Source organism: Aethalodelphis obliquidens, unplaced genomic scaffold (assembly GCF_003676395.1).
Source record: "Aethalodelphis obliquidens isolate GAN/ISIS:26980383/991018 unplaced genomic scaffold, ASM367639v1 scaffold45, whole genome shotgun sequence".
In the NCBI taxonomy this organism is placed as follows: domain Eukaryota; kingdom Metazoa; phylum Chordata; class Mammalia; order Artiodactyla; family Delphinidae; genus Aethalodelphis; species Aethalodelphis obliquidens.
Genome location: NW_020837989.1, coordinates 8,257,848 through 8,279,910, shown reverse-complemented (window position 1 = coordinate 8,279,910; position 22,063 = coordinate 8,257,848). Strand labels below are relative to the sequence as shown.

The 22,063-nt window shown below is 56.3% G+C and overlaps 2 protein-coding genes across 8 annotated transcripts in view; both read right to left on the bottom strand.

Annotated features, from left to right (window-relative positions):
• Positions 1-7,279, bottom strand: part of CAMK2A (calcium/calmodulin dependent protein kinase II alpha) — a 66,103-nt gene extending 58,824 nt beyond the window's left edge. For 4 of the 6 annotated variants that reach the window (XR_003427724.1, XM_027081578.1, XM_027081581.1 and 1 more), the window contains exon 1: positions 7,003-7,100. Coding sequence is in view for 5 of the 6 variants with exons in the window: in XM_027081578.1 (XP_026937379.1) it covers positions 7,003-7,064 (62 nt within the window). In the remaining variant the exon portion in view is untranslated. Of the gene's footprint in view, positions 1-7,002 lie in introns of all 6 variants that reach the window. The other 2 variants (XM_027081575.1, XM_027081577.1) reach the window with 2 other exon arrangements.
• Positions 7,280-7,759: 480 nt separating this feature from the next.
• Positions 7,760-20,989, bottom strand: ARSI (arylsulfatase family member I). 2 transcript variants are annotated; one of them, XM_027081574.1, is made up of 3 exons: positions 20,089-20,989; positions 14,570-15,831; positions 7,760-7,872 (listed from the first exon to the last, which is right to left on the bottom strand). In XM_027081574.1, exons 1-3 carry the CDS (start codon positions 20,403-20,405, stop codon positions 7,760-7,762), a joined length of 1,692 nt encoding a protein of 563 aa, XP_026937375.1. In that variant the 5' UTR covers positions 20,406-20,989. The 2 variants fall into 2 exon arrangements, with proteins under 2 accessions (XP_026937375.1, XP_026937374.1); XM_027081573.1 differs by lacking the exon at positions 7,760-7,872 and having other exon boundaries at positions 13,606-15,831; positions 20,089-20,985.
• Positions 20,990-22,063: the final 1,074 nt, after the last annotated feature.

Here is a 22,063-nt window from a genome sequence, read left to right as displayed (position 1 = left end):
TCCACAGAGCTTGGTGACAGGATCAGAGCAGGCAAAGCAGGAAAAAGGCTGAGGGTCTGCTTTCTCCCCAGGCTCCAAGGGCCTCCTGGCCTGGCTCCATCGACACATACACAGCAAAGACTTTCAGAGCTTCAGAGAGAGAGGCTCCAAGGGGTAAAAAGCCAAGCACTGGACTGGAAGGAGGCTGGAGCGCCCAAACCTCATGTGTCACTGGCTGGTGTGACCTCAGGCAAGGCCCTGACCCTCTCTGGGCCTTATTTCCCTGTCCCTAAGACAAGGGAGCACTCTTCATTTTGGTATTCTGTGCAGAACTGAGGCTATTCTGGCCCCGAAACCGTCGCCCACTTCATGCTTGCAGCACAGCATCTCACCAGGCGAGGACAGGGATGCAGGGCAGGAGGGAACTGGAGGCATGGGGTGAGAAGAGGGCTGTGGAAGTGCATGCATATCTCTGCTAGCAGGGTGCTCACTATCTCCCAAGGCCATGTCCGTCTGGGCGGTAGAAGGGCAGTTCTGCCCATTGGAAAGTTCTTCCTTACGTTGAGCTGAAACCCACCTCCTTGTTACTCTACACGTTTGGTCCTGCTCTGCCCTCCAGGGCCACACAGAGCAGCCTTGTCTCATCTCTGGGGCCACATGATGTCCCTGCAGAGATGAGGGGAGAGGACACACCCCTGAGGGGTCTTTTCTCCCTGCTAAATTCCCCCAGCTTCTCAGCCCTCTCTCACTTAATTTGGCTTCCAGACCTTGGCCACCCTGCCTAGGCCCCCTCTTCTAGACATTCTATAGGTTTTTAATATTCCTTTTAGTACCCAGGCATCCAAAAGTTGGAGGCAAGTTGAGCAGGCCTAAGAAGAGTAGGTCCACCAACCTCCCTGGGGCTGACATGCTCCATCAAAATATACACCTCAAAGCCTTTGCCTGTGCTGTTCCCACTCTGAGGAACACTATTCCACCCTCTTCCCTCTGACTGACTCTTATTCAGCTTCCAGCTCCCCAGTGTCACCTCCTCAGGGGAGCCTTCCCTGATACCTCCCTCATTCCAACTAGTTGAGGTCTCTTTGCAGCTCATAGCCCCATGTTTGTGCTCAGAGCCCTTAACCAGCTGCATTTAAATAATAATATCTGAAGTGATTTAATTAATGTCAGATTCTCACTAATCCATAAGCCCCAAAGGGGCAGAGATGACATAAGTCTGGCATGTGGTATCTGCTGGGCTCAGCCTGGGGCTGGGAACAGAGTCTGTTGTCAGGAAATACTTGTTGAGTGGATGCAAGAGTCACAGAAGTGTTCCTCCTTTTATGTGATGCCAAGACACCAAGGCTGTCAGCGTTTTCCAGCACAGAAAGTCCCACCGGCCTTACAGGCCCACCTGACGCCTTGGTGGGCAGCTAAGCCCCACGAGGACCTAGATCTAGTGCCTGGGCTGGATGTCAGCAGGCTGTGATATGCTTGGGGGGCTGCATCAGGCTGGCCTGGGGAGGGAGGCTTCCTACTGTGCCAGAGAGAGGCTCAGAAGAGACCGTGACACGGGCAACATGCATGCAGGAGGGGTGGACTGTGGCCAAGGGACCAGCACAAAAAAGAGGGAAGGGGAGAGAAAGAAACAGAGACCAGAGAGACACAGGGAAGGACGAGAGGCAAGGGCAGAGAGAGAGAGAAAGAGAGAGAGAGAGAGAGAGAGAGACAGCCCAGAAGCCTAGCCAGCATCATCTTGCTCTCCATGCACTGGGAGGTAAGACTCTTGCTCGATGCCCTGTTGGAGCCAGTGTGTTTGTGTACTTGCACGTCCACATGCACCCATGTGTGTGTGTGTGTGTGTGTGTGTGTGTGTGTGTGTGTGTGTGTGTGTGTGTGTGTGTGTTCGTGCACTAGCAACAGGATGCAGGCGCTGCATTCCAAGGCTCTGCCATCACCCCACTGAGAGGACCGGGGCCCAAGACTGCAGGGGTGCTGGCAGCAGTCACCGCGCGCTTGTGCAGGGAGGCAGGCAGGCGGGAGGGAAGCTCGGCAGTGTCAGTGTGTCTCAGGCTGTGTGGAGGCGGAGGCCTGCGGCATGCACCAGAACATGTGCGTGCCTTCCGCTCTGCTGGCTCGGAGGAGGAGGGAGGAAAGGCTGTCCCCTTCCCACCTGCCCCCCAACTTCCCATCCTTGGCCTCTGGCCCCTGCACACCATCTGGTCCCCTACCAGACCCTGCTTCTGCCTCTCCCTGTGGCCTTGGGCAAACCACCTCTCCCTGGGCGTTGGCTCCACCGTTGATGCTTGTGAGAGACAGTGTCTATGGTCCTCCCAGCTCTGGTGTTCTGGAAGCCCGAAATTCTTCAAGGGTGCCTTCCACAGACGGAGGCTAAAGAGGGTAGCAGCTCTAACGGCACATTTCAGCATCTGCAGAAGTGTTCTGATCCCCATTTCACAGATGGTAAAGCTGAGGTACACCAAGGACAAGGAATCCACCCAGGGTGGTGCCTCAAATTAGAAGGAGAATCATGATTGGACATATATAAGTGACAGTTCAGAGTTCCCTCATCCACAAGGCCACACCCCTCTTCCCTGGAAGTGTTCCCCAGACAGGGCACCAGAAGCGACCCCTCTCATCAACCCTCCCCCCACACGCAGGGTGCTGGAGACCCAAACCCAAGCCTGAGAGCTGCCACCAGTCTGCTGAACTGGTCATTCCACCTTCTTAAGCCTCAGTCTCCTCATCTGTAAGATGGGCGAGTAAGTTCTCTGCCTCCCTCAGAGCTAATGGGTGGAGAAGTGTCACACTGGCCCCAAAATGCTGTGAAGGTGAGAGGTTATTAGAAGCAAAATAAAAGCACAATACCGGTCTTTGGTGGGGGGAGTACATCGATGCCCATGTATTTTCTCCCTCTCCAATATTACACCATCGATCCTCCTAACAGCTCTGCCAGGGAAGGGCGGGATTGCTAAACACATTTTGCAGATGTTAGAGCTTGTGTCCCAAGAGAGAACCTAAGCACCCAGGACCCTGGACTCGCCCCCACCGACCCCCGCCCAGCACAGGGAGCTGCCTCTGGTCCCCAGTGTCCCCCACGGATCATCCCAGCCTAAGCCCCATTCATGATACAAAGCCATGGAGGTAAGCGGGGTTGGGGGGGCTCTGGAGGTAGCTCTCCCCACTCCTTGGGGCAAACTTGCTGGCGCCTGCAGCCCCTCCCCAGCCCCAACACCGCCCTTAAGTCAGTTTCAGGCCCCTGTTTCTAGAGAGGAAAGAGTGGGTTGCAAGCTCTCCAGCCTCCCTCCCTCCTCCCGCACCCCTTTCTCAAGTGAAATCCCCTCCTGAGCCTCTTTCTGTGCAGCCCATTGATTACACGGGCTGCAGCGTAATTCTGCCTCTCTAACTAACCTCTCCTGGGAGTGGGATCCAAAGCCCAGAGCGTGTCAAAGGCTGGTGGAGGCATCCTCCTTCTCCACCTCTTGGAACCCAACCCCTTCCCCTGATCTTGGTCTTGGAGAAGGCTGGGTCTGCGGGGGAGCTCTGGTCCCACTGCCCGGGCCCACTCTGACCCTGCAGCTGGCGTCGCTGCAGCCTGCCTTTTGCCTCCAAACAGGCATCTGTGCTCCTAAGGTCTGGGCTTCCATTTCTCTCTCCCATGGGAGGAAGGAGGATTGGGGTCAAGGGAGGAGGGAGTGAGCTAGTCTCCGGGTCCCAAGAGACAGCCCCACCTCAACCCTCTAGGGAAACTGGAATCAAGTTCCTGGCTTACGTGAATCATACGCTGCAGTGCGACCTTCGTCTAGTGGCATCGAGAGGCCCCAGGGCCCTGATTCCAGCTCACGCCCCCTCAACTGGCTGCCCACCAGGCGGGGGAGGGACTGCCAGCCCTCCCACGAGCTGTTCAAAGGCCTGCAGGCAGGAGCCAGGCCTCACTGGGCAGGGTGCCAGGAAGCCCTCGAGAGGCACGTGTCCTCCTCTCCAGCTGGGCAGCCAGGGCCCTTCAGAAGGAGGTCCAAAGACCCCCACGTCCCCTTGGAGGGCCAGCCCAGCTGCCTCAGGCAGTCACCGTGCCAGTGATCTGACATGGGCTCCCAGAATGGGGGCTCGGTTTCTGGGTGGTAACAGCAGTGTCCCGACTGACAGGGACCTTGGGTCACCGATTGAAGGATGGGCCCTGCAGGCACCTTCGCTGCTTATCCCCACAGAACAGGAGCTGTTGCATATCCCCGCTAGCCTGTGGGGGTGGGGTGGGGGGCAGGTCTTGGTCAGCCCCTCTGCCAAGCTGGGCAAACTCCAGACAAAAGGTAAAGACGTGGCAGGTCAGCTTCAGCCTGTTCGTCTGAGGGCAACAATGACCCCAGCATGCCAGGCTTGTCACTATGTCTTTATGAGAACCATCTCATTTCATCCTCCCAGCGCTTTTTTATCTCCAGGTTACAGGTGGGGGGAAAGAGGTGCTACAGTCCGCCCAGTGTCACAGTGCTATGGGTGGTGAGGTCCAGACCTTGTGGGCACTGCCACTTCCTGTCCCACTAGGCACTTGGACAGAAGCTGCACGCAGAGCACGAAAGCCCTGTCTCCTCGGTGATGCGCCCAGGTCTTTTAGATCCAGGCATTAGAGGTGTAGAGCCTCATCTCCTTTTTTTTTCGGATACAAGCATCCTGAACCTCAGGCCCATCCTTAGCCTTTCCGATGTCCTGCAAGTCCTGACATTGCCTGGACCATTTCGTAAGTTTGTGTGTTTTTCTAGGGAAGGTAGACTTAGACTTTCATCATATACCTGGAGGAATATGTGACCTTAAAAAGGTTAAGAGCGCTGATGGTTGTGGAAGGAAAAGGTCTGAAATTGATCAGATTAGGCCTGGCCATGCCTGCCACCCTCAGTTTTCCTGCCATGGCCACGAAAGGGCTCCCTGTCCCCTGAAATTCTGCCCTTGCCCCAATCCCTCCAAGCGCCCCAGCAGACAGCGGGGCTGAGAAGGCTCACGCAGGCTCTCCCTGACAAGTCACCCCCACAGCACCCAGTCTGCATGATATCCATCTCCTCTTGGGGCAAAACATCACTTTTATTTTCACTTTGAGCGCCTGAGTCATGTCTCAACTCCATCTCACTGCACTCTGTGACGCAGTCCTCCCGAAACCGAGGCTCGCTCGCACCCTGAAAGGCAGCTCCCAGCTGATCAGGGAATCCTTGGTTCCGTGGGTGCCAGAACCCAGCTGAGAAGGGGTCCCTGCACAAGTGCAGCAGACAGCCTCGGTCCTCCAGAGCAGCCCCAAACGTTTCGTTCCTGCTGTCCAGCCCCCCACATCCCCAGCACAAAAACACACTCAGAAAGACAGGAAATCTGCAGACAGGAGTGAGCACACATCTGCACATGGGTGTGTGTCTGTATGAGGGAGCTGGTGTGTGCCTGTAGGTATCAGGATAGCCTGGTGTGCAACTGTGTGAGTGCGTGTGTGTGTGTGTGCATGTGTGTGTGTGTGTGTGTGTGCGGGCAGCCTACTTGTACACAGCCACAGGCCCACCTCCCACATATATGCAGACACCAGCCTGAGCTCACACACGCCTTCAACACCCACACTCCCACCCGAGCCCATGGGCCCAGGCCTCACATGCACACACATAAACCTTCCCGTGGACATGCCCCCCTGTTCCTCACAGACGTGCAGGTCCAGACCTCACAGGAGCACCAGTGAGCCCCAGTCCCACGTGTGCATCCTTACACAGACATATATTTACGCACAGCTGATGTGCATACAGCTCTGACCGCCCATACATGTGTACACACAGTGCCGCATGTACACACCTTCATTCCCCTGCAAACCAGCCAATGGACCTGCTTGTGCCACTTGCATCCACCCACCCCTGCAGGGCACACTTGCATTTTTAGGCCTTACACATGAAGCACACACCAGCACCTCCCTTCCGGTACACACACATGTGAACACATGCACACCTTTTCAGTGCATGCAAGTGTACCCCAGAGTCAGTCCTCACGCAGCAACACACAACAAAGCACACCCCTGTGTGTGCACATCCAGACCTCACAGCAGCACATACCTGCTCACAAGGCCCCTCTCCCCTGCACTCCTGCTGCTACAGTGGGGACCACCCAGGGCACTGGAGCTGCTCTGCCCACGGGGAAAACTCTGCCTCTACACCGTACCCCTACCATGGATCCAGACTTAGCTGGCGGCATCCGGGAACGCTTCCCTGACACTCCACAATCTATCGGTCTACCCCAAAGGGCTCTCCACCCCCCACATCCTCCCACCCTTCTCTCTACACCAGTCATCAGAGGCAGGAAACGAGCTCTGGGGCTGGACAACTTTGCCAAGAGACCAGAGCTGGTGCACCCTCACATCACTAGCCCCTGCAACAGCAGTGTCCCCCCACTGCTCGCCTGATTGTCCCTCCCCTCATCCCCTCCCCCCCTCCCAACACCTAGGAAGCCTCACCAGTGGCTCCGTTATTAACCCCTGCTGTATCGTTGCCCTCACCCCTGGCAGGAGCTGGCAGGGGGGAGGTGGGGAGGGGATGTGCTTACAGGGAGAAGTTGGCCACTCTGCACAGCTGCTGTAGGTGCCTAAAGGCAGGAGGAACTACCTGGGAGGTGGTGAGCTCTCTGTCACCAGAAGTAACCAAGTTGAGGGAGATGGCCACCTCAAGAGAAACTCAACAGGGGATTCCAGCCTTAGACTCAGCTGACTGGGAAGATCCCTTTTTAATCCTGTTTCTAAGAATCTGTGTGTGCCCAGGTCATGTGCATTTGTGTGTGTATGTGTGTGTGTGTGTGTACACACACAGACACTGCCATGCACTGTCAACCCTTCACCTCTACGCACACACTCGCCGGGCTGGCCTTGGCTCATCTTGGCAAACATGCCCGCACCTGGCTCTAGGCACTCTGCACGTACAAGTGCCCCCAAACACATGCAGCCTTCCTCCCTGTGTGTGCACTGGAAGCACTGCAGGTGCACACCCCCACCCGTGACACTGACTCCCTGAGCCCTCCAGGACTCTCTGAGGTGCAACTCACTTTCCCAGTTCCTCGAAGAGCTGGTACTCTTCCGTGAAGCGGGTGCAGGTGATGGTGGCCATCCTGGCGCTGGGTGGGCAGGCGAGGCTTGGGGCTGGAGGACCAGGACTGGGATGCCGCTGCTCTGTTCCCGGAACTAGGGGCCACTCGCCTGCCCGTGCTGCCAAGTGCAAACTGAGAACCGGCTTGGCTGACGAGCCCGGGGCTTCTGAGCAGAGCACTGTGGCTGCTCACAGCCTCGCGAGTCTTCGTCAGCATTCAGGTCCCCATGGCAACCACCTCCGAAACGCCCTGTTCCCGTTGCCCCGGTAACTGCCTCCCCAACACCTGCCTGCCTTCCACTTCAAAACCTGCTCCCTGGCGCCCTGGCCCTACTGCACACAGTACTGCAGGCCTGTGTGGACCCGGGGGTGGGCGGACCCAGCACCCCCGAGGTGATGGACCAAGGGAGGGGTTGGAGGAGGGGAAGGAGAACAAACTTAGTCCACAAGTAATCTTCAATCTTCCCACCTCCCCCACTTCCAACTGTGGGGCCCTTGTAACAGACAAGATGGGATTAAATGGGGCAAAAAGGCAGTTGCCATGGTAACGGCTGGTGGGTGCCACATTCTGGGATGGTCCCCCGGAAAGACAGGATGCAGTTACCCTGGCAACTTCATCTCCTCTGGAGAGACAGGTATTGCCCCGTTGCCCTGGCAACAGCCAGGTTCTAAGGTTTACAGGGAAACGATGGCTAATTCATTGGGATCTCTCTCTCTCAGTGGATCACCGTAACCTCTGTAACTATCTCTCTGCTCCCCTCTAATTTTTTTTTTTTTTTTTTTTCTTTTCCCCCCTCTTTTTTTTTTTTTTTTTTTTTTGCCTCTTCCTCTGTCTTTATTTTGCTCTCTCTCTCTCTCTCTTTCTCTCTCTGTTCTTTGCCACCTTGTCCATCACACTGGGACCCTAGCTAGGGGGAAGTGCACAGAAGCTACCAGGATTCTGGAGGGAATATCCCTGGCTGCCTGCTCACCCCAACCCCTCTCAGCCATGACAATTGGTCCCCTCCTGAGGTCTCTTCCATAACCACTCCGTTACCCCAGGCCGCCAGAGGGGCCATGGAGATCTGATCTCCTGGGGCTCATGTCCCAGTTTCTGCTTGTGCTTCAAGTCAAGGTGAAAGAGGTGGAGGCGGCAGTGGGGAGGGGAGCATGGCCTGGCTTGGAGGGGAGTGGCCGTGGACCTGCCCTAAAATCCTCATTCCCAAATTTTGTGGGCACTTTCCTGGCCAACTTCAGCTCTTCAGGGCAATAACCATATCTATGGCCCCAAGATCTCACCCCAAGGCCCGGGGGGGTAAGAAGGAAAAGGACTGGCGTTTAAAGATCTGAATTCAATTCCAGTCCTAACATATATTAACTGTGTGACGCTGAGAAAGTCACAGCCCCTCTCTGAGCCTCTAGCTCCTTTTCTACAAAACAGAACAAAGTTGCCACTGCAGAGGAAGGCTGTGAAGATAGAACAGGCTGAGGGCTGTAGAGGCCTTTGGGGAGTATGTAACTGTGAGGCCTCTTTTTAGTTTCTAGAAGAGGAGAAGGAAGGTCTAAAGTGAGACCATGACCACCCCCATCGCTCTAGCTTGAACTCAGAATCTCAGACCCTCACACCCACCTCCTCCATTCAAGCTCACTTCACAGCCCACCAGGCTGAGGTCTCATGCCAGCACTTGCCCACAATGAGCACAGGATAAAAGGATCCAGGATCCAAACCCTCTGGGTTTCTAACCCACCCATTCTGAACCTCCAAATTGCCTTACTGGTCACTCACTTGCTGGACACATTGTCTGCTTGTTGGTCATCCCCAACCCCAGCAGATCCCTGACTCACTACCCTAGGTCCAGGAGCCCCTGGAGAAATCTGGGTACACCCCCCCACAATTCTGCCCCTCTTCCTGAGAGCTGGGAGTGGGAGAGAATGATGGAGTTGACTCTGATGCAGCCATTTCTTCCCAGGAGAGAACTAGGAGGGAGGCAGAGGGGAAGGAGGGGAGGAGAGCCAGGGAGGAGGGAGTAATGGCTTAGCCACTAATTGCACCATTACCACCTTCACAAAAGGGAAAAACCACTCAGTTTTGTTTCTGCGCACAATATGCTTCCTGCTTCTGCCGCCAACGTTGAAATTCAGAGGCAGAGAAGAGAAGCCTTTGCTCGGGGGGCCGCACAGCCGGTGGGCAGCGGGCAGGGCACAGAATACCGCTAGAGGCCAGAGGCGAATGCGCACAACTGGAGGAAGGGCTGCACCGCCACCTCCGTGTCCCAGACCCTCTAGCCTGTCGCCAGGAGGGGATGGCTACCACACACGAAAGCACTGGAACAGTCCTCAGTCACCACTTGCATCATTGCCCAGAGGAGAGAAGAGGCAGCGTTCTGCAGTGGTTAGAGTGACTCCATGACCTATAGGCTGTGTGATTTGGGATGGGTATCCTAGCTTCCCTGTGTCTCAATTTCTTAATCAGCAAAATAGAGTAAAACATTCCCTAGCTCCAGGGCTGTTCTCAGGATTAAATGAGATGAGCACCGTGTCTGACACACTGTAAATGCTCAATAGATGGGAAATTATTCTTATTAAGGGACTGAAAAGTCCCTCCGTCTTCACACTGCTCTCTCTGAAGCATGCAAGTACACATCACTATCTTCAAGTCCCAGCACTTTGGGTACCATTCTCTGAGTCCCCACTGGAGTTGAGCTCATGGTTTGAACATCACCTTGCCCTGGCCTGGTTTGCAGAATTCCCACAGAACAAGGGATTGGGGCTAGAAGGCAGGGGTCACAAGGCCTCAGCTTGTCAGGTGTCAACCTAATGGTGCTTTAGAAATTAACAAATAAGACAAAAGGCAACTGTGCCCTGAGGCTGTATTAATGGGAATCTAATGTTCTGAATAAAGGAGGTGATAGTTCTGCTTGGCCTGGAGCTGGCCTGATCCTCTCCCCTCTCCTCACCCCTCCTTTCCTTCCCTTGAGCTCTTCCTTCTCAGGTGTCCCTATCCTTCCTATTCCTTTTCATCCCCTTTCTTGTTTCTATCTCCCCTCCTCTCCTTCTCTCAGTCTCAGTCATCCTTCTCTCCCTTCCGGTGCTGGCCTGGATCCTGTGCACACGGTCCTGGGGGGATGGGCAGGACCCAGGCTGTAGGATCCTGATGGTGTCGAGATGCCCGGAGAGGATGGAGAGGGAGGAAGAGAAGGGAGAAGAGGAAAAGGTCTCCTTGGCAACTCTCTTACACACACACACACACACACACACACACACACACACAGACACACACACACCCCTCCGAACCTTCGAGAGCCTAGCACAGGGGTGTGGGCACTGCCTCAGACAGGCACCCCCAACCTGACTGTAACTGTTGCCCTGCCAAGGAGGCACAACCGCTAATTCACTGCCTCCCCTGAGCCCGAGAAGCTGGCAGCTGTGCCCGGTGGTAGCGGGCAGCAAGGAGCCAGTCCTGCCTCGGTGGCGCCGAGAGCACGAGCTGCTGATTGCAGCAGGGGGACTGTTTCTGCCAGACTCCCCACTTCCCAGGGATGTGGCAGCAGGAGAGCCAGCACGTGTGCCCCCAGCTGCAACTTGCATGCCGTACTCAAGAGCAGGCCTGCCTGCCACTTGCTGGTGGCCAGGGCCGGGAGCCCTGGAGGGCACTGAGCTTGGCTCTGACACGCTAGGACAGGGAACCGGAACACAGGCTGTACCCCATGGAGCTGGAGAGGGACAAACGGGGACCAGGGCCAAGCTCCTGGGCCACAGCAGGGGGTGACACCCGACTCAAATCCCACCTTGCACAGCCTCTACGTGTGCTCACACACACACGCCCGAGTGCCTCAGGGTCCTGCAGGGTCTGGGTAGGCACCACAGAACACGTGCCATCTGCGCGGTCCCCACGAGGCCTGTCCCATTAAGGGCAGTGAGCATGGGGGCAGAATCGGTGGAAAGTGGGCCAAGAGAGAAATGATTCTGCAGAGGGTCTAGGTGGAGAGTGATTTGGTTCATTACTTGCAGTAAGTCATGCCAGCCTCGCACTCAGAAGGGAGAGGAGCCAGGGGTCAGGGAGCAGCTCAGTCCCCTGAGGTGGCCCACATACGTGGCACTCCTTGCAGGGGAGAGGGACACAGGGAGCCAAGGGACAGAGAACCACAGCTACTGGGCCCATGTCTGCACAGCACAATCTTCAGCTCAAGGACCCAAGTTCAAGTCCTGCCATTGGCTGTCAGTGTGTACGGCAGGTCTTTTTCCCAGCGGGGCCTCCATTCCTTCCTGAGAAATGTAAAGACAAGATGTTCCTTCACTGACTCCAAGGACGTGAAAAATAGTTCTTTCCACTTCAGAGCCAAGCCCTGTGCTAAGCACTTTACATATTGCACTATTTATACCTCATAACAAATGTCCGTGCGAGAGGTACGATCGTCTCCCGTTTTGCAGAGATGTGGCGGGACTTAACCAATATGAGGTTTGTTTGACTGCATCACCCTACCCTGTGTTCCTTGGACTCCACTTGGCCCAGGCCCCTTACAGACAGGGGACTGAGGCCCAGAGAGAGGAAGCTGCCCTCCTGCAGTCGCACAAGTCCGGGGCAGTCAGGATGACAAGCCGGAATGCCTGACTCCCCCAGCAGCGCTCCTTCCCTTCCCCTCCCTGCCGCGCTCTTTCCTGCACTCGGGGCTACTTGCCTAGGTCCCAAGGTACCCAAAGGCACCAACCAAGAAGAGGAAATAGTGCCAAGGCCCAGGGTGGGGCCCAGAGCCCTGCTCCTCCAGCCAGGTTAGGGCTCTCTCCTGGCTCCTAGGGGACTGGTCATCCCTGCCCAGGGCCTCACAGACAGGGCCCAACTCCGACAGGGCCGCCCCTGGCTCTAACCTATCTGGCTGGCAGATCAGCCAAGGGGGAAAAGGGGGCCTGTCTGGCATCTCCAGGCTCCACTCCCCTAAGGGGCCAGAGCTGCCTCTGGCCTGCCCTTCCTTCCATCCCTCCTCACCATAGGCGGTGCAAGCATCTGCCTGGAGATGCCATTCAAGGGCCTGACACAGAGTCCAGACCCAGGTGCCCTGGCTGGGGGGAAGGCAGGAGCCAGAGGGGGTGGGAAGAAGGGGGTCGGGGGCTATGCTGATTGCTGGGCAGAGCAGACGCCACAGCAAGCAGGCTGAGCCTCTCGTCACAACGCCCTGAGCCCTGAGTTGCCCCTCATCCTGGGCAACGAATCCCAGGCCCCGGCCAGCTGCCGGTGCCCCAGTTAGGCAGGCTTGGGGACTGCTGGGCTGTGGACGGGGTTACAGACTGAAGCTTGAGTGGGGCTTCTGGGCTGTTAGCTGGGTTCTGGGTTAGGCAGGACTCAGGCAGATGAGCTCTAGGTTGGGTTTAAGATAAGATCAAGCCTCCTTCTCAGGGCATGGGGAGCAGGCACCAGCCCCTAGCCCCCAGCCCCAGCTGGACTCTCCATGTTGGGGGCCAGATCGGCCACAGGCGGTAGGCCTTGGTGCCTAGGGAAGAGCGGAAATTGGCCTTTTATGGTCCTGTACTTGTGGCCCCAAAGGCAGAGACCCAGGAAGAGAAGCAGGGCTGGAGCTGGAGGCTGGGCCACCTTGGGCAGGGCCAACTCAGCACACACGGGAGAGGCCTCCGCTCAACTGGTGTAAGCCTGGAGCAGCAGGGGAGCCCTGAATTCAAGCCACTCCGGAAGGGCCAGCCCACGCAGCTGGGACAAGGACCCGGCAGAGCTGGAATATCTTGGGTCATGGGCAGACCATGGATAACCCATCCCTGGGGTATGCCAGACCTGGGACTTCAGAGTTTCCCTCCAGAGCAGGCAGAAGAACTGGGGGTGGCCGGAACCCGGAGGCCCCAGCTGGTCCTGCCCCTGCCCCATCATGACCCAGGCATCAACATCCTGGAGACAGAGAAGGGTTCCAGTTGGGGGGAGGCCCTAAGAGGTAAAGAGAGCAGGGCCGGGAGGAAGGGCCCCAGGACATGGACGGTCACCTCCACCCCGCAGCCCCAGGCCGGCCCCTCCCTCCTGGGCTCGGCAACCTCTGCAGGAGGGATGCAGCTCTGTAACCAATTCTCGAAGCCCCCTCACTGCACCGCACCCACCCCACCCGTCCCGCTCATCCACATGCTGACGAGTCCTAACAGGCCTCCTTTGCCAGAGACAAAAATAACTATTTTCAAAATTCACAGCAGGGCTTTCGCCTACACACGCTGCACCGACTGGAAGCTGAAGGGAGATATGCAGAACGCAGTGTGCGGATAGAGGCCCGCTACACAGCCAGCGAGCCCCGAGACCCCCATGCCTCTTCTCCCCACCGCCCAGCCCGTGTCCCCCAACACTCACACACCTAGGGGCGCCCAGAACACCTAGGGGGAGGGCTCCCAGCTTGTCCACTGTACACAGGGACAGTGAGGCCCGGAGTGGGCCTGAGATTTGCCGAGGCCCCACAGTGGCTCTGTGACCAGGTCCCATACGTTCTGCCCCTGCCCACCTCCTCTCCCATTCCCTGGACCAACAGTGAGCTCACGCCTGGCCCAGGACGCACGTGCACACACCCACATGAGCTCGCAACCGCACTGCAGCCCTCGCTTCCGTGTTACTGCGCTTTAATCAAGTTCACGGGTTCCTCCACAACCATTACCTCGGCCAGTCCTCTACAGGCCTGTGAGGTAGGCAGAGCCAGGGCTAGCACTCCCACTGCAGGTGGGGAAATCGAGGCCCAGGGGAAAAGGACTGGGCCGAAGGTCAGAGTAGAACCCAGATGTCCTGAGTGTGGGTGCACGGCTCTTTTCATAGCTTGATCCTGCAGGAGCTAATAGCCATGCCCAGTCCTCCCCTTCCCTCCCAGGAAGACGAGCTCACCACCACTGCTCCCGCCACGAGTCTGTTCCCAGGACTAGCCCAGGCCACATGAAGATCCAGGAAGGTCACCCCCGGGTCCCTTCAGAGAGCAGCCGCATCACCACGCCTCGGCTGAGGTCCAGGCCTGGAGCTGCCTCCAGGAGGCCCCTCACCCAAGAAGTACCACAGAGGCCCAGGGTTCAAGAGCAAGGCCTTAAGTGCGCTAGGAGGTGACAAAGTTGATGGGAACTCCACCACAGCCCCAGGCACCAGGTCCACACCACAGAGCGACAAAGCTCTTAGAGCTCATTCTCCAGATGAGGAAACTGAGGCCCAGAGAGCTCACGCAGGTCACTCGAGGTCACAGAGCAAGTCAACGGAGAGGTGGGACTGGGACCCAGGGATCCCAGTCTAGTTTCTTCTCTTCCGACTCCTAAACCAAGCTCCCCACCCTTCAACTGAGGGGCTCGACGCCCTCCATTTCCCTGCAGATGAGGACGTGACCTGGGGCCCCTCGCTGGTGAGGACCAGGGCCAGGCTTGCGCGGGGAAGGACCTCACCTCCCCCCATCAGATCCGGTGGGACATCAGTCTGGTGTTGAGTTTACGGAAAAAGGATCGCAGCTTGCAAATCTTGCATTTTTTCTTACGGTGCCCTCGGGAAAGGCTTCGAGCCCTACTTTCCTCCTCTTCTGCATCTTCTTCCTCATCACTGGCCCAGGGCCCCCAAGCACCCCCATTAAAGTCAGGATGGGCTCGGGGATTCTCAGCTGGGTAGCGCACGGGGATGGCTGTGCGGTTATAGTCCGCCAAGCGGGCCAGCAGGGCTCGGACCACATCCGGCCGCTGGCCAGCGAGGTCCTCCCGTTCGTAGGGGTCAGCACTGATGTTGAAGAGCCACACAGCCTGGCGGGCGCTGGCCATCCGCTCCAGGTTCCACCAGCTGCCGGGGAAGGCAGCCAGCGTCTGGGGTGGGATCCAGTCGCCGTAGCCCGGGTCTCCCGTCAGCAGCTTCCACTCGCCCACGCGGATGGCGGCCTGCACGGCAGTGTTCCAGATGCCGAAGCCACCCTCCAGGGAGCCATGCCGGGCGTGGTTGTAGAGCGGGTCAATGTTGTGCAGGATCTCCGTGCGTGGCGAGGCCCGGCCCTCGCTGATGGCTGGCCACACATCATAGCCGTCCAGCCCGTCGGCTGCCGAGGCGGTGCCACCCGCCAGACCCACCAGGGTCGGGTACCAGTCAGTGATGTGCACCAGCGCCTGGCTTGTCCATCGCTTTCGCTTGAGCAGGGGGCTGTGGACGAAGCCCAGGCCCCGCACGCCCCCTTCCCAGTAAGTGCCCTTGCGTCCTCGCAGTGGCCAGTTGCTGCCCCCCGAGAAGGTCTGGCCACCATTGTCACTGGAGAAGATGATGACACTGTTGTCGTAGAAACCATAGCGCTTGAGGGCCCAGGTGATATTGCGCACGGCCTCATCCATGCAGGTCACCATGGCCGCATACTTCCGCCGGGCCACGTTGCCCATGGTGCGGTAGCGGTACAGGTACTCGCGAGGGGACTGCAGGGGTGTGTGGACCGCCTGGAAGGCCACATAGAGGAAGAGAGGCCGCCGGGGGCTGTGGCTGGCTAGGATGTGGCTGACGCGCTGGGCATAGAGCAGAGTGGAGTACTGGCCGCTGAGCCCCCAGGCCACACTCTCGCCCTCGTGCAGGTCAAAGCCGCACACCCCCGGGCCGTCGCAGTTGTCATAGGTGTAGTAGTCCACGTTGCCTGTGAGAGAGCCCAGAAAGGTGTCAAAGCCCCGGCGGGTGGGCAGGCACTCCTTCCGGTAGAAGCCCAGGTGCCACTTGCCCACCATGTGGGTAGAGTAACCCAGCTCCTGCAGCTTCTGGGGCAGTGTTACCTGGTCCAGGGGCAGGCAGTTGGGCTGCCGAGGGCGGATGATGGAATGCTGCAGTCCTGTGTGGATCTGGTATCTGGTGGGAAGAGGGGAGGACACAGAAGGCACCAGTGAGCCAGAAACCACTGCTCTGGCCACCCAACCCCCAACACTCACCCTGAGGTAGGCTCTGATCCAAGCGCTACCAGTAAGCAAAGTAACAGTAACCAATAGGTGTTATCAAATGTGCCAAGCACTTCAAATGCATTATCTCATTGAATCCTCAAAATCAGCTGAAGCAGGTCTCATTGTCATCTTACAGATGAGGAGGAAAAAGCTCAGAATGGTTAAGCCACCCGTGCAGTATCACACAGCTAGGAAGTTGGGGAGTTAAGAGTTGAACCCGGGCTAATCATAACAACAACAATAATAAAAGCTGACACCAAGCACTTGCTGCATGCTCAGCATTGTGCCAAGCCCTTTATAGGAATTATCTCACTAAATCCTCACCGTAACCTAGGGGGTGTCTATCGTTATTATTATTCCCGTCTCCCAAGTAAGAAAACTGAGGCTCAGTAAATTAAGTCATTTGTCCAGTGATTCACACAATTAGTAACTGGAGTTGGGATTTGTATCCCCAGCAGTCTGACTCCAGGTTTCAGAGTCCCTACACTCTAAGCCACTAACTTGCCATGGGGCCTAGAGCAAGTCTTACACTCCCAAGAAAACTCCTATTCACTCTTAAACGCCCAGCCCAAATGCTACCCTCACTGTAAAGTTTCTCACTCAAAGAATGAGTCACTTTTGCTTCTGGGTTCCCACAGCATTTAGTACAAATCTTCATTGGTCCAACTTGGCCGTAGGATTCTACTCAGTCATCTGTACATGCTCTTGGGCCCGATGATATTTAATGAGACTGTCCCTTACTCATCCTTGCATTCCTAGCATTCAGGTGATGTTTCAAGGACACTCAATTACGAAATGAATGAATGAAGAATGGCCCTCAAAGGATTTTAGAGCCAGAAGGGACCCAAGTCATTTTCTAGTTTATTCACCTCAACTTAAAAAGAAACTAAGGTCCAGAGGAGGGGAAAGACCTTGCCCAAGGTCACTCAGTGGTCAGGAGCAGAGCCAGGACTTGAACATAAATCCAATCAGAGTCCAAGCACAGACCCTCTTCTGGCAAACTAGGCTGCCACTTCTCTTCCCCCACTGAGGCCTCAGTTTGTCATGTGTAGGAGTGAGTTGGTTGGAATGGGACACCCCTAAAAACCTTCTAGTTCCCAAATTTTATGAGACCAGTTCTCATGTGTCTGCCCACAAGTTTACGTGGCCCCTAGATCCAGGCCACTCACACAGGCTAACACCCTGAGGCAGGAGCAAATGGTTAGCAGGACTCTGCATTCCTCGTTTATTCATTCATATCCCTTTCCTTCTGTGGTCAAGGCACCCATGTGATCTGCTTAGGGTGTCTTGCCTTTACTCAAGTCTTACAAGTCCCAAACTAAATAAGAAGCCTGGAACTTCACACGTGTATTAGAACCCCACACGTTTTCCTCACTCCCGGGCATCAAAGTCAAGCCCAGACCTAAATTCCTGACAACTTTAAGCCAGGCACTGGGATGGGTTTTTCTGTTTTGGTTTCCTTATTTTAAAGCTGTTTTGCTGGGCTTCCCTGGTGGCACAGTGGTTAAGAATCCGCCTGCCAACGCAGGGGACGTGGGTTTGAGCTCTGGTCCAGGAAGATCCCACATGCCGCGGGGCAACGAAGCCCGTGCGCCACAACTACTGAGCCTGTGCTCTAGAGCCCACGAGCCACAGCTACTGAAGCCCCCGCGCCACAACTACCGAAGACCCCGCGCCTAGAACCTGTGCTCCGCAACAAGAGAAGCCACCACAGTGAGAAGCCCGCGCACTGCAACGAAGAGTAGCCCTCGCTCGTCGCAACCAGAGAAAGCCCACGCGCAGCAGCGAAGAGCCAACGCAGCCAAAAAATAAAATAATAAAATAAATTGAAAAAAAAAAAAGTTGGAGCCTGTTGGCCCCGTTGCTTCACTGCTGGGGTGAGTTGAATTGTGCCCCTCTCCAAAAGTGACCGCAAAAAAAAAGCTGTTTTGGTTGTTAGCTATCATTAGCTACTACTGCCATTTATTTATTTATTTATTTATTTATGGCTGCGTTGGGTCTTCTTTGCTGCACATGGGCTTTTTCTAGTTATGGCGAGCGGGGGCTACTCTTTGTTGCGGTGCGTGGGCTTCTCGTTGCAGTGGCTTCTCTTGTTGCGGAGCACAGGCCCTAGGTGGGAGGGCGTCAGTAGTTGTGGCACACGGGCTCAGTAGTTGTGGCTCATGGGCTTAGTTGTGGAATCTTCCCGGACCACGGCTCGAACCCGTGTCCCCTGCATCGGCAGGCGGATTCTTAACCACTGCGCCACCAGGGAAGACCCACTACTGCCATTTTTAACACTATATGCCGCACACACTATTTCACTTACCTTGCATAAGAAACCTACAGTGAAGACTGCTATTAGCTCCATTCTACAGGTGACAAAACTGAGACTCCCAAAAGTGCAGCAACGGGCCCAAGTTCAGACAGCTGGCAAGCAGTGGAGCTGGGCCTTGAGCTCAGATCTCTGAGACTCATGCTCAAAATCTCTCAGTGACGTGGCCTCTGCAGACCTCAGTCAAGCTAATGAACGATTAGATTTGATACAGGAAGTACCCTAGGCCCCTGAGTCACAGCGAGCCTCTCTTCATAGGGGCTGGGCGCCATGAACATTGGTTCATAAAGTGAGTGGGCCAGCTAAGTCACCACAGCCTGTCTGCAAGTGAGTAATGCAGGAAACGGTCTCTCCAGCTTTACCAAACACAACTGGACGCACTAACAAACACTAATGAGAGTAGTCAGCATCAGTCAGATGGGGCCAGCTGCAGGGGGCGGAGGGCAGACGCTGCCCAGCCACGCTCAGCTAACTTTGCAGATCCGGGGGGGTGGGGAAGTGCTGGGGGGGCTGGAACACTGCCCTGCATGCTGTTCATTCCCCTGCTTAAACCAAAAGTCATCTCTCGGAGAGAAATGCAAACATGTGCACAGCTCTCAGGAATGCAGATTCCTCCTCCCTCTTCTGGAGGCTGGTCAACACTTGGTCTTTACCATCAGCCCCCAACCCTCAACACTTACACTGGTGTCCCTTCTCCTTTCCTGTTCTCTTTCCCAGTTCCTAGAGCTCAATGCTGAGCAGCAGACGGAAGAAAGAAAAGGCATCCCTTTTGACTCCCAGCTCCAGGGCCCCTCTAAAGCACCTGGCCTCTCAGTCCTCTCTCCTACAGACCCCGAAGTTTGGCCCAGGCATCGAGTTTGGCCCTCCCTGATTCTGTGCCTCAGCTTCTCCCATCCAGGAAACAGGGAGACTATGGCTCTGGTGTCTGAGATCACACTAGAGGCTTTTGGGTAGAACTTGGGAGAAAGCATGCCCCATCCAAGGATTAGCTTCAGCCGTGCCAAAGGATTTTCTCCTAAGTGGCCAGCGTTTTGCCTTCTACACACACACACACACACACACACACACACACACACACACACACACACGCCTCCTGTTTCCCTGCTCTTTTAATCCTGTAATCCTACCACCTTGCCTGTGGACAACTCCTTATGGAGAAAGCAGCACGTCTCCTTGGGGCCCCCAGCCAACTTGGGAGGATTTTGCAGATGAAAAAACAGACGCTTTGAGAAATGAAGTGACTAGCCCAAGGCTACACAGGTCACTGCATCCTGTGTGTGTCTTTCTCCTCCACCTATCAACTCCTTGGCTTCCTCCCAATGTTGTCATCAAACAATTTGGGGACCCTAATCCCTCCAGTGACATAGAGGCTGCCATTTATTGATAGCCAAGCAGGCTATATGCAACTGGTTTCATCCTCACCACTCCTTTCCAAGATTTAAAACTGTTCACCCCATTTTACGGACAAGAAAACTGAGGCTTGGAGGAGTTAAGTGATTTGCTCAGAGTCTCAGGGTGTGTATATTGAAGCAGCACTCAAAGCTAAGTGTCAGAGGCTGCCATGTCCCTCTAACAAAGAGATGACCAGATGTCTCCTTCACATGGCGTGGAGTTTGAATGTCCTAGAACATCAGGGGGAGAAGACCCCAAAGATGATCCAACCCATTCAGCGTACAGTAGGGAAACTGAGGCCCATAAAGGGCAAAGGACTTACTAATGATCACAGCCAATTGGGGACAGAACTGGCTGTGAGCCCGAGCTTCCCGGTGGGGGTAATGTTGGTACAAGTGAAACCTACAGTTGGGTTTATTTGGGGCTTGAACCACCAGCATCAGTGGCTTGGGCCATGCCTACCTGCCCGTGAGAAGTTGGCTCCGCGAAGGCGTGCAGATGGGCTGGATATAATAATTCTCCAACTTGACACCCTCAGCTGCCAGCCGGTCCAACGTAGGGGTTTCGATATCTGAGCCATGGTAGCCCACGTCGTGGTAGCCCTGGTCGTCGGTGAGGATGAAGATGATGTGGGGAGGCTGGCGTGGAGCGGCCGAGGGCTGATCGCCGGCCTCCGCGGGCGCGTCAGCCACTAGGCTCGGTTTGGCCCAGTCCCAGGACAGGTAGCCGAAGCTGAGCAGGCTGACCAGAGAGAAGCCGGTGAGGGCGTGCATCGCCATGCCGGCCCGTGCGTCCCGGCGCGCAGGGCTCCCAGGGCCTCACCGCCTCGCGCGCCCAGGGCGCACGGCCCGCACGCCCTCCGGCCAGCCCGCCCGGACACCGCGAGAGCGCTCAGCGTCCCCAGGGGAGGCCCAGCGGCCAGTCCGCGACTGTCTGGACTATGAGGCCGGACCTGCGCGGCCGCAGCGGGGCGCTCTGGGGAGGTCAGGCCCGCGCCGAGCTGCCTCCCGCTGCCTGAGCGCCAGCTCTGCGCCGCCCGTGCTCCCTCTCCCCCAGTTCAGCCAGGCCAGCCTGAGACTTGGTGTGGCGGCTTCCAAAAAGTGCTCTCCACCATCCTCTGACTCCCCTCTTCCTTCTAGCCCTCGATTTCTCCCGTCTCCTAATTTCTCTCGCCTCTGCTTTCCCTTTCTCCTCCTCCCGACCCTCCAGCCCCTGGCCCAGCCTCTCGCCCCGCCCGGAGACCGGAGAACTGTCGGCTCCGTAGGGTGGTGGGCAGGACCCCAGCGGGGAAGGGGGAGGAAGCACGGGCTGGGCGGGTCTGTGGGGGACACCGCGGGAGAGAATGCGAAAAAGTTGTAACATCTGCTGGGGCCGAGCCCCAGGTAGAGGGGCGGGGCGTCCAGCGGAGGCCCCGCCCCCGGGCGGGAAGCCCGGGTCGGCTGGGCCCTCTGGCTCCAGCCTCCGCCCTGGCCCAGACTGGGGAGAGGAGGGAGGGGGCTGCGCGGAATTCGATGGAACAGCTCTGGAATGGCCCGGTCGGACATTCCTCGATCGTGGAGTCTTAGCTTCTCTGAGTGCCAGTCCTGGAAGGGAGGCGCATAATTTTCTATGCCAAGCCGGTCATTCTACAGCTGGTGAAACTGAGGCCCTGAGATGGCCGGGAACTCGTCTAAATCACGAGCAAGTTGGTGGCTTCTTCCCTCTTGGGGCTAACAGCGGCTGGCTGAGTGGCAGTAGAGACAGCAATGGAGAGTAGGGACGACTTGGCAAGCACCGACTTTGGCAAGCACCAGAAGTAGGTTCTGGCCTTGCCGGGGTCTTACCTCTCTCCCCAACCCCTCCCCCTCCTCGTTCTTCAATTGACAGCTTGAATCTTAGACTGGCAGCCCTAGAATCCCGAGGACAGAAGCTGTTGTATACATCTTGTTCTCCACAGGCTCCAGAAGCTCGATCAGTACGTATTGCAGGGATGGATAGATGAATGGGCCTCAGAGGTCGCCCAGGCCAACACCTACCCAAGGAAATCTCCACAGCAGGGAAAGCAAGGTTGGGGAACTCCTGGGCCAGGCAAGTATCACAAATGAGTAAAGCAGAGGGGCCACCGTGTTGGCCGAGGAAGGCAGGGACTGCATGGAGCAAAAGACCTCAGCCTCGTGTCCAGCTGACTGTTTTCATGCAAGAATGTGGACCAGTGTTTCCAGATCTTCTGATTTTCCCGAGAACACCCAAATACAGATTATTATGAGAAATATTCCAATTGTTAAGAGCTAGTAACTAATTTAAAGTAAATTGAAGCCCTGTATAGGCCAAATCAAACCTATCTGAGGAATATTTTAGGCCATCGGGCGCCTGTTTGCAACTTCCACTCTGCATCATTGTTTTCCAGATTTTTAACAAGGCTGTATTTTTTTAGTGGGAAAACTGAATTAAACAAAAC